General features: G+C 38.5%; 1 protein-coding gene across 1 annotated transcript; it reads left to right on the top strand.

The window, feature by feature from the left end:
• Nucleotides 1–1,788: 1,788 nt before the first annotated feature.
• DYNLT3 (dynein light chain Tctex-type 3) lies at nucleotides 1,789–10,683 on the top strand. Its single transcript, XM_003815391.5, has 5 exons — nucleotides 1,789–2,045; nucleotides 3,182–3,223; nucleotides 7,634–7,757; nucleotides 8,434–8,511; nucleotides 8,864–10,683. The coding sequence occupies exons 1-5, from the start codon at nucleotides 2,016–2,018 to the stop codon at nucleotides 8,938–8,940; spliced, it is 351 nt and encodes a 116-aa protein (XP_003815439.1). The 5' UTR covers nucleotides 1,789–2,015; the 3' UTR covers nucleotides 8,941–10,683.
• Nucleotides 10,684–11,956: the final 1,273 nt, after the last annotated feature.

The following is an 11,956-nucleotide window of genomic DNA, read 5'->3' as shown; positions in this document are numbered from 1 at the left end:
AGAGTCTGTCCTGGAGCCTCCAGAAGGCATGCAGCTCTATGGGCCCATTTTAGACTTCTGACCTCCAGAACTGAGGCAGGAGAATAGGGTCAGGAGGCAGGGAACTTAAAACTGTTTCACGCTTACTTCATAGAACTAAATTGAAAGGAAAACCCTGGCCAGGCACAGTGGCTCACGCCTGTAATCCCAGCACTTTGGGAGGCTGAGGCAGGCAGATCACTTGAGGTCGATGAAGTCGGGAGTTCGAAACCAACCTGACCAATATGGAGAAACCCCGTCTCTACTAAAAATACAAAATTAGCTGGGCGTGGTGGTGCATGCCTGTAATCTCAGCTACTCAGAAGGCTGAGGCAGGAGAATCACTTGAACCCGAGAGGCGGAGGTTGCCGTGGGTAAGCCGAGATCGCGCCATTGCACTCCGGCCTGGGCAGCAAGAGTGAAACTCCGTCTCAAAAAAAAAAAAAAAAAGGAAAACCCTAACCTTTCATACCTTCCATGCCTAAGTAACAAAAGGACCAGAGGCTATTCCCTTTGCAAATCCCCACCTTTTCTGCAGCGCAGATGGGAAATTTAAAGTACCTCTGATTGGTTGCTTTTTGCAACCAAAGAGCAAAAAGCAACCAATCAGACATTTGCACAGGAGTGGAACTTTGTAACTTCACTTCAGCCTCTGATTGGTTGCTGTCTGCAACCAATCAAACTGATTATGGGCCAAATCTTTGTTTGAATAGAAGTGCAACTTTGTAACTTCACTTTAGCCTCTGATGGTTGCTTTCTTGGAACCAATCAGACGTTTGCATAGGAGTGTGGCCTTTGTAACTTCACTTCAGCCTCTGATTGTGGGCCACTACTTCATTTACATGGGGTGCACACCAAGTGGCCAATGGGAAATCTCTAGGGGGTATTTGGACCAGAGAAGATTCTGGATCCTGGCCCTTGAGCGGCTTCTCTGCCCGCTCCCACCCTGTAGAGTGTACTTTCGTTTTCAATAAATCTCTGCTTTTGTTGCTTCATTCTTTCCTTGCTTTCTTTGTGCGTTTTGTCCAATTCTTTGTTCAAAGAGCCAAGAACCTGGACACCCTACACTGGTAACAGAACTGTAAGAGAACAGGACTGTGTTTCTTTAAGGCACTACATTTACGGTAATTTGTTACAGTAGCAATAGGAAAGTAATACAGTGGTTAAGAGCTTGGGCTCTGCTATCAGACTACTTGAGCTCAAGTCCCTTTTCTACACCCTACTGGCTGTATGACCTTGGGCAAATTAAATTCTCTATACCTCAGTTTCATCTTGATAAAAGCAGTGATGGAAGAACTAACTCTTCTGACTTATTGTGAGGTTTTGAGGAAGTGTCTAGGATCATCTGGAAATTAGTAATTTATTTTAAAATTGCTAATTTAAAATTACTACATTTATTTTAAAATGTAGTCATTGTTCTCTTGTTGAGAAGCATCTACTTTAGGAGCCGTGTATACAGCTTCTCATCAGATCCTTACAACCAGTAGTGAAATAGGTATGATGGTAAGTTTCCATATGAGAAAACTGAAGCTGTGGGATGTGAATTTTTCCAAGTAACATAGCTAGTAAGTGGACAAATCAAAGTGGCTGGTTTACCACGAAATTAACTACATTTATGTGCCACATGATGGTGAATGAACAAATATGTGCAAGTAATCACAGCAGTGGGCACTCAACCACTAGTGCGGAGTCTAGACTAACTGCCACTAGGTCACCCCATCTGATCCACACTGGCGCCATTCCCAGTTCTTTACATTCATCCCTTGTTTCCAGAAAGGGCAGAGGAAGCGAGGAAAAAGTGCGTGGCCTGAAGTGACGCCTGGCGTTGCCCGAAGCCCGCCCAGCGCTGCCAGGTGACGCCACTGCGACACAAAGGCGGGGATTGCGTAGGGAAAGGCCCTAGGCCATAAACGGGGGTGGGGCCTCCCCGGAGGCCAGTGCGCGGCCGCGGTGCTCTACCGGCGTGTCGCTCCGCCCCAGGGAGAGCCGGCGCTACCATGGAGGAGTACCATCGCCACTGCGACGAGGTACCGCCCCTTGGCTACCTGGGAGCGCCCCCCACTCCCGCCTTCCTCTGCGCGGGGCTCTTGCCGGGTGGTCTCCCAGCGAGGGCGGTCCCAAGAGTTGGGGTGCGGCGTCCTCCGAGCCCGGGTCCTCTCCCCTGGGCCCGGGATCCGCCCCGCCCGACCCGTTCTCCCCACCCCAAAGTCCTGAGATTCGGGGTGGGAGGGGTGGCCAGGAGCGCGCGGATCAGACGGTGGGGTCGGGGCAGGGTTGGGAGGACGAGGCCTGACTTGGGTGCGAGGAGTGGGCATGGGGTGACGGGCGCCGCCCTCCTACCGGGCGGGCCTCGAAAACGGGTCTTCCCGCTGCTGCCTCCGTCCCTTGGCTTCCTCAGCGCAGGTGATGCAGCCCCCATGGCTCGGGGTCTCGGGGTCCTGGTGGCACTGCCATTCCCGCTCCCGGTAATGCTTGCCAGGATTAGGCAAGGAGGTGCTTTATGGATTACGAGCCCTTGCTTACTGACTCAGGCTTTCCCAACCCTCACCAGAAACCCATGATGTCAGTTGTTATCTCCCTGTTATTGATGGGGACTCCAAAGAAAAGACTAAGTTGTCAGACCACTTTATAGTACTAAAGTGATATTAATCTTGAGTTATCAAGTATTTTCATAATCTTTAATTTGGGAAAGGAATTTTTGCCTAGAAATTTTTGCCTAGCATAAGTTAAAAACAAAATTGAAAATAGTCTACTAAGCATTCTCTTCATATGGACCACTTCATTCTCTCACTTAGCTGAAACCATTTCTATATTCTTATGACACATAACATCCTCATAGTCACCTCTTGCTTATTTCCTACGTTTTACAATACAATGATTCTTAATCTAGGATGTTCATTAGAATCACCAGTATAAAGCATTTTTTTTTTTAAAAAATGTAGACTTGCCGGCTCTGCCCCAGACCTCACGAGTCAATCTCCAGGGAGGTAGGTAGGGAAAGCATTCAGTATTTTTAAGTGTTTAGGGGCAAGATTGGCCCCTTCTGTAGACCTGATGCCCTTTAACACTTTAACACCTGTCTAGGCCAGCCTAGGATATTCTGTGTAGCGTCATACTTGTAAGCCTGTGTTGAAAGCAGCTTTACCTTTTGTTTTCCCTTTAGGTTGGCTTCAATGCTGAGGAAGCCCACAATATTGTCAAAGAGGTGAGTCATACATTTTGTTTCTCTTGAAGCTTGCTGCACTGGTGGAGATTTTTAAAAGCTATATTTTGAGTTTCAGCACAAACTTAGAAACCTTACTGTTAAAAGAAGAAGATTTTGTTTTATTTTATTTTATTGTTTTTTGAGATGGAGTCTCGCTCTGTCACCCATGCTGGAGAACAGTGGTGTGATCTCAGCTCACTGCAACTTCCACCTCCTGGGTTCAAGCAATTCTCCTGTCTCAGCCTCCCGAGTAGCTGGGTCTACAGGCGCCCGCCACCACACCCATCCAATTTTTGTATTTTTAGTAGAGACGGGGTTTCACCTTATTGGTCAGGCTGGTTTCGAATTCCTGACCTCCGGTGATCCACCCGCCTTGGCCTCCCAAAGTGCTGGGATTGCAGGCGTGAACCACCACACCCGGCCAAGAACAAGATTTTAAATATTTATCCACTAACTCTTTATAGGGGTCCTTCTATGTTTTGTTGTGTGCTATCAGCATCTTGAGGCTTATTCTGAAAGAGATGCTTAAGGATTTTCTTAGTCTAGAAAACTGGTTTAAAATTGATGCCCTGTCTTTTGGATAAAATAACTTTTATTCCAGAAAGCAAACATTATTTTAAATGTTAATGCTATAAAAGTATATGTACGCATATATATGTACACACGTCAACTTTTATAATGTAAAGTATATGTATAATATATATGTATATTGTATAAAATAGATAACAAAAGCCCTAGAAATATCTGCCTTTGGGCATGTACACTTTTTTGCCCAATATAATTGGAAAAAATGATCATTTAACATATTTTAAGCATTGATATGATAGTGAATCAAAATTTTAAGAAAAATATTTGAAACTCCTTTTAGGCAAATAGAAAAGAAATTATTTTTGGGAATTAATTCTGGCAGGGGACCTTTCATTATTTTAGAGGTATCACATACAGACCACAGTGTGGGAAAGGTATTTTTTGACACCCAGGTCTGGCCTTACACAGCTAGAATTAACTCAAGGTCTGAGAGGAATAGACAGGCACCTGAAAATCCTGCCATATTTTGATACTTCAGAATTATGCATTCTATCTATGTAGCCTGAGAGTATTTAATTATTAAAAGTAGAAAGCAAAGGTTTTTAATACCTTTACAATGTAAAAGCACAAATGAGGGAAACTGGGAGGTGGAAGAGGGAGTGGAGGTAATGAGAAGGGAGTGATCTTAGTTTTCAAAGTGGCAAGTCAGGAAAGACTGTCCTTGGTTGATGGAACATAAAAGAAAGAATGCTGGGCTATTTGGGATTCCATTTAAATAGTGCCTTCTTCCTTAAGTTCTGAACCAAATGAAAAGAAAAAAGAGCCAATAGAAAGAGAACAAAATACCACCTTTATTATTGATAAAAACCAGTTTGATGATTGTACCTTGTTTTGCTAACTCCCATTCAGTTCAGCCCTGGGAAGAGTCATCCAAGAGAAAGTTTGAGTCAGCAGAGAGAAACACTTGTTCAGGCTGGTGCCTTTCATTGGTTTGGGTGGAGAGGGAAGGAGAAACTAAAGCCCAAGTTTAACACATTTGGGAGACTCCCAAATGAGATGTTAGAACAATGGTTATCACCCACCAACCAGGTAACTCATTCCACCTCCATGGGGAGGAATAACTGACAGGACAAGAGGCCAGGAATGTTAAAGAACAATCCTCTGCGTAGAAGAAAACATCCAGAGTGGAAAAGAAACATGTTTCTAACAGTGTAAATATATTTAAGTTAAAAAATCGTGATTTCACTATATTGAGAGAAGGGGGCGGGTGGTCTGAGGGAACCAAATTTTCATCTATCATAGTAGGAGTTACATGGATGTTGCCTATAATTCATAAATCAGGAAATAGTGAGATAAACATTATTTGGAGATACATAAGTAACCCTTGGAAGAAATAAAAACAGTTGTACACTGATGAGTTTCCTCTGGGGAATGGGACTGGGGATGGGAAAGGAAAGGGTGGGAAGGAGACTCTTTTCATTCTAAGCTTTTCTGTTCTACTGGATTTTTCAAACCATATGCCTGTTACTTTAATATTATATCAAATTAAAAGAATCATGCTTTTTCAACTGGGAAATACATACTTGGCAGTGGCTAGGTGGTGCTAGAAGTCACTGGATGCATTTTAGAACATCAGTTTTTCTTGAATATTTGTGAGAGGGAGTTAAGTAATATAAATAATATAACTGAAAACATTTTTGAATAAAAACAAACTCTGATGCATTATGTAGTCAAAAGCAAGCTTCTCTTGAATTTTTATATGAAATATGAGACTGCAAAGAAACTCAGTTTTGCTACAGGTTACTTGCAGCTAAATGTCTATCTTTCCTCTTCCCATGAACCAACCCTCTTCTGCCATTGAAATATTTCCATTGAGACATTGGAAATGCCTGAGAATGAGCAACATTTTAAAACAGTTTAGCACTTCCTAGATGATTACATAATTTCAGCAGTTATTTCTGATTTCCTTACTGATCTTATTTTCTTATTGATCTTATTTTCTTTCCTTTGATTTCTTGCTCTGAGCCCCTATGCTAATATGTTTTTCCTTCTGAACTCAGAGACACCCATTTATCAGTAATATGCATACATTTTCTTTAGTGTTAGTAATAGAAATTGCTTCCCCAAAAAATCGTCGAAGAAAAAGTGAGCTACAAATGACTTAGAATTTAGTCTAAAGTGTATTTGATTTAAGATACCCAGCGAGTATATCAAAACCAATATTGCTTCAACAACATTTGTTGAATACCTGCTAAGTGCCCAGGTCCTGAGTTTAGCACTGAGAATACAGAGCTGTTTAAGGACCTCATTGTCTCATGGGCCTCCATGTTAATGTAATTAATTAGGCTAGATGTTAATTAATAGTAATTAGCAGGGCTATTTACAGTGGCACCCACACCCCATGGTGTTTTCTGCTGTTTAGAGCAAAACTTGGAGTGGTCCTACTATATAACCTGAAAGAAAAATGAGTGCTCTTACTTTATCCTTAAGGAAAGGTGATCTCAAGAGAGGAATAGGTTTGCCCAAAGGTCACCAGCTTAGGAATGGTAAAGCCAGAATTAAAATTCTATTCCCCTGATCCTTAAGCCACTAGCCTTCCTACTTTGTCATGTTATTGAGCTTTCTAGGAGAAAAATTTGAGCCATATTACTTTTATCAACCTTGCTAAAATATTTAATTTCTCTTTTTATATTTTATCATTAGTGAAGATTTTATACTATCCAACTTAAGATTTTGTATTAGTGCCTTCATAAATCTTTACTGTGGTCTAATTATAGTAAATAAAGCTGCATGTGTGTGTATGTGTGTATTATTAAGCTAGATTCTAAAAATGAATTAAATGAGTCTAATGATAGTAAATGAAGCTGCATGTGTGTGTTAGATTCTAAAAATGAATTAAATGAGTGCTTTATTATCCAGGCTTTATCACTCAAATATAAAATATAACAGCAGCCATATGATAATAGTAGTTAACATTATTTATATGCTAACTCTGTGCTAGTCCTGTTTGAGCACTTGGTATTCATTGTCTCATTTCATCCTAACAACAACCTGATAAGATGATGCTGTTATCCTTACTATAAGGATTAGGAAAATAGGGATTTGAAGGGGTTAAGTCACTTGCTAAAGGTCACACAGCAGATAGGTGTCAAAGTAGGCCTTAAAACCTAGGATTGTGATACTAGAGCCAGTGCTTTTAATCAGGTGTCAGAAGTGGATGAAATTAAGCACTATGGGAAATTATGATATTTGACTTTATCTTTCTAGAGCATCTTTATTTACTTTCAGTGGCAAGTGTGCTAGTTGTTTCATAGCTAAACAATCACATAGTATGAATGAGAATATAATCAGTTGTTGTTTCATAGCTAAACAATCACATAGTATGAATGAGAATATAATTAGTATACATAAGAATTATGTTTTTAAATTAGTCCCATCCTGTTTCTAGCATGTGAGCCCTAGTTCAAATCCCAGCTGTTTCAAAGCTACTTGTTAACCAATTGATATCACCTTTTAATTTCCCCACCATAATTTTTATGACATAATTTATCATTAGTCTTCCTTGTGTTATAGATATTCGAATTTTTTTATTAGCTTCCCTGCTAGATTAAGTTATTTACACAGAAGCCATGACATATTTATCTTTATATGGCCCATAGTATCTCATAGAGTGAGATAATGCAAGTGGAAACTCTTTCAAAACTCTTAAGCAATTAGAGACAGTGCATAATCAATGTTTACCAAGTGTATGTTTTCTAAGATGCCTTATTGAGCTATAAGTATATTTTATGTTTTGAATTAATTTTTACTGCAATTTGTGTAAAAATTGTTCTTTTTGAACAATTTTACTGACTAAATTAACTGCCCTCTGTGCCCTTTTAGTGTGTAGATGGGGTTTTAGGTGGTGAAGATTATAATCACAACAACATCAACCAGTGGACTGCAAGCATAGTGGAACAATCCTTAACACATCTGGTTAAGTTGGGAAAAGCTTATAAATATATTGGTAAGTATCAGTATCCTTCCTCACTAGTTCACTTGCTTTTGTCATTGTGATTTTCTCTGAATTTTGAGAAGGTATATGTACAATAGACATTTAAGTTGGATACTAAAAGGGTATAAAGGACTTCTGATTTACTCATTCAAAGATAATCTATAATAATACTTAAAAGATGAAGATCTTTCACTACTCAAAGGCAGTTTGAGCTACTTGTCTTTGGTAGCATCACCCTTTGCATTTCTATCAGTTCTTTCTTTCCAATGAGACCCCCCCTTAGCTCAACTGTGTTTCTTTCGGTAGTCCCATGCCTCTTTACCTGTAATTCCACACAGCAACTGTTTATAAAGTGGAGTATTTCCTGCATTTCTGTGTCTGAATTCTGCCCATGGTACAAAGCACAGAATTTGACTGATATTTTTCCTGCAATACAATCACCAGTGGTAATGACAATGGTCAGAAAACCAACTGAATCCAGTGGGGTCAAAATCATGATGGTAGATAAAGATGAGAGTCTTTTACTTTTTTTTCAATCTATTTGCTGAACGCTTTGTTTTCTGTTTTTTGTTTGTTTGTTTGTTTTTTGTCTTGTTTTCGGCTTGTAGAGCTCTGAACTCACACACTTTGACCTTGGTTCTCTTTTCCTTTGTCTGTAAGTGCCCTCATTCTGTGACTTTATTTGCAGTGACCTGTGCAGTGGTCCAGAAGAGCGCATATGGCTTTCACACAGCCAGCTCCTGTTTTTGGGATACCACATCTGATGGTAAGAGATCTTAAGCTGATTTACACAAAATCCAACTTTTAGCAAAGTCAAACTGCACTTTTTAATCAAGTACTTATTTAATTCTGATTAAATTCTGAAAAGACTATCAACAGTATTGCTTTGTACCTAGTAACAAGTATACCTTCAGACCGATATGAAATGTGAAAACTTAACAGGTTGAAGGAAATAAGATATTAAAACATGTGAAAAATGTATATATATATATGTGTGTGTGTGTGTGTTTGTGTGTGTATATGTGTGTGTGTGTGTGTGTATATATATATATATATATATATTCTCTGATAATTTTTATGTTTTGCTGGTATTTCAAAATCCTTTTTTTGTGTTTCAGGAACCTGTACCGTAAGATGGGAGAACCGGACCATGAACTGTATTGTCAACGTTTTTGCCATTGCTATTGTTCTTTAACTGACTAAAAATGTTGGGCTGAAGCCATTAACTTAAGAATTTGTCAGTGTATCCTTTCCAAAAAGAGTAATAGTTGTTTACTAGTGTGCTAGATGAAAAGCGTGCAATATGCTTTAAAGCTATCAACAAAAACTGAATATTATAAGCAAGCAATATCATAGTAATTGGCAGATTAGCTCATATTCTATACAGCATCGTTTAAATAGGAAAAATTTAATGCTAGCAAAAAATAAATTTAGAAATATGGCATGACATGAAAATACAATCTTATATTTACACCAGCTTTTCACTAATATTTTGTACCTAAGGTGATGGGGAACTCCATTCAGATAATAAAATTCTCTTTCAGCTAGAGAAGTTAACAGGAATAAATATATGAACAAAAAAGCTGCAAGGATAAATGTGGAGAAAATGATGAGAATTAGCTAACATTTTTAAGTTTTTTTAAACTTTCTTCCCCTCACTTAGTTGTACTTAATATTTAGTGGAAAGTAATAATTTTTTAAATTTTCTATCAACTAATAGTATAGTAACAACTATGATTAACTTGTTTACTTTTTCTGAGGATTAGTAAATCAATTTTTTTTAATTTCAAATTTTTGGATTTACACTTGAGGGTAAATTAAATCTGGTAAACTGAATTTCCTAGTTAAATAAAATTAGTTGCAGTATATGATGAACAGTGTATGACTCAAACAGCTGCCTTACAATTCACTCATTCCATGTGGAACAAACATTTATCAGATGCCTATTATGGGCATATGTCTCTGCTAAGCACTACAGTTGTCAATGTGCTGTGCAAATGCTAAGTTCCTTTTAGCAATTGTTCAGTTGGAAGACGTATTAATATTTGGGGAAGGAAAAGAAAATAGTTGTTTTACAAGGGAGGAAAAAAGTGAATCTGGTTACACATATGGAAGTAAGCAAAATGAAAAGCACTTATTGCTTTCTGACAGAATTATAGATGTAATTTTAAGAGTTGCTCCTAGCAAGTTAAAAGTGCATATAAAATATGCAACTCTTAGTTAAAGGCCTTATTATCAGTCTTACCTATACAAGTAGTAAATTTTGTCATTGCTTTAGTTACAACCATCTGTAAATAACTTAAAAGACTTATTATGTGGGGTTCAAATTGAGTGGAATAAAGTATAGATTAAAAGTATACAATCCTTAGCACATTATCTCAGGGCTTATGAAATGTAATTAAATTTATTAAGAAAATAGATGAAAAATTAGGGTACACAGCTGGCCACCAAATGCGAAGTCAATCTGCTACTTAACCCTGAAAACAAAATCAGTTTTGCATATTACCACTAACACTAATACATATAGAGAGTGGAACCATAACTCATTGAATTTTGGAGAGGAATAAGCTTAGCGTTAATATTGACAATATTAAGGCAATATTCTTGTAGGAATACTATGTGCATGTTTGATATTTTGCCAAATAACAATAATTAATAATTGTTCAATGTTTAAGAATAATATTAACAAAATAAAGGAGTTTAATGCAGTGATCTTTGTTTTTGGCACATCAAAAATTCTCAGTCATTATTCATGTTTCTTTATGCTGCTGGCTTTTGTGCCCTGGAAGATTATAATAGTGACCAAAATATACATGCAGACTTGTTTTTTATTATTGTTGTTTAAGCCTAATTTAAGAAAAAAAATTTTTACCTGGTGAACTTGCTATCTGCTCTGTTTCTAGTTAAAATATAATAAATATTATCTTCCTGTGCTGTACTTTTGCTTCTGGATAATCATTTAATAGTTAGAGAAATGACATTCTGCTTGCTCTTAGAAATTCTAAATAGAAGAAATGCTGGGGGTGGTGGCTCACACCTGTGTAATCCCAGCACTTTGGGAGGCAGGTGGATCATTTGAGGTCAGGAGTTTGAGACAAGCTTGGCCAACACGGTGAGACCGCATCTCTCTTAAAAATACAAAAATTAGCCAGGCGTGGTGGCACACATCTCTAATCCCAGCTACTCAGGAGGCTGAGGCAGGAGAATTGCTTGAACCCGGGAGGCGGAGATCGCAGTGAGCCGAGATCGTGCCACTGCACTCCAACCTGGGCAACAAAACAAGATGCCGTCTCAAAAAAAAAAAAAAAAAGAAAAAAGAAAGAAATTCTAAATAGGAGAAATGAATATGGGACCACATAGATATATTATGCATATTATGCAGAATAAATACCATTAAAATAGCAGCCCAAATCCAGTATTTACCATTACAACATAATTAATAGCTTCTATTTTATGCTTTTTATTTTATGATTTGAACACAAAATTTCAATTTCAAAAATCAGTGTAAAAATATATTCTGTAACTACTAGTTTTTAATGATTATTTTTTGCAAGGGATTTTGTCTTATTTGTCAACTTGCAATTGTGTTGTTGTTTTTAATTAAGGACTTTAAGTTTGTAAAATTAGGGAATTCAAAGGATTTTTGTAACGCTCTAATTTTATGTTTGTAAAGTACCCACATGCTGCCTAAATGATGGCAACCTCTCATTACGATTTCTCTAGTGAAAGTACTTTTCTGCTCTTCTTTCCAAGTTGAGTGTTACCTGCTTTCATCATCACATTCTTTAATCTTAAGACGTCCAGGATTATATTTTCAAAGTTTAAGTAAAAATAGTTGCCTATTTTTGATAACAGTTTTTTTAAAAAGTGGGAGAAAAAGTGTGTGACTTTTTGTGGCAGAAGTCATTCTTACAGCAGATACCAAAGCAAAGATTAAGGCCGGGCATGGTGGCTCATGCCTATAATCCCAGCACTTTGGGAGACTGAGGCGGATGGATCACCTGAGGCCAGAAGTTTGAGACCAGCTTGGCCTACATGGCAAAACCCTGTCTCTACTAAAAATACAAAAATCACCTTGGCGTGGTCGTGCATGCCTGTAGTCCAAGCTACTTGGCAGGCGGAGGCAGGAGAATCGCTTGAAACTGGAGGTGGAGGTTGCAGTGGGCCAAGATCGTGCCACTGCACTCCAGCCTGGGCGACAGAGCCAGACT

This window comes from Pan paniscus, chromosome X (assembly GCF_029289425.2).
Source record: "Pan paniscus chromosome X, NHGRI_mPanPan1-v2.0_pri, whole genome shotgun sequence".
NCBI lineage: Eukaryota > Metazoa > Chordata > Mammalia > Primates > Hominidae > Pan > Pan paniscus.
This window is presented reverse-complemented; position numbering and strand designations above follow the sequence as displayed.

What these genes read in the sequence shown, in the direction of transcription:
- DYNLT3 (XM_003815391.5), top strand. Translation starts at nt 2,016, where the DNA reads ATGGAGGAGTACCATCGCCACTGCGACGAG. An exon ending in CCCACAATATTGTCAAAGAG is followed by an intron (nt 3,224 to 7,633) that starts GTGAGTCATACA and finishes GTGCCCTTTTAG; the next exon opens with TGTGTAGATGGGGTTTTAGG. An exon ending in TTGGGATACCACATCTGATG is followed by an intron (nt 8,512 to 8,863) that starts GTAAGAGATCTT and finishes TTTGTGTTTCAG; the next exon opens with GAACCTGTACCGTAAGATGG.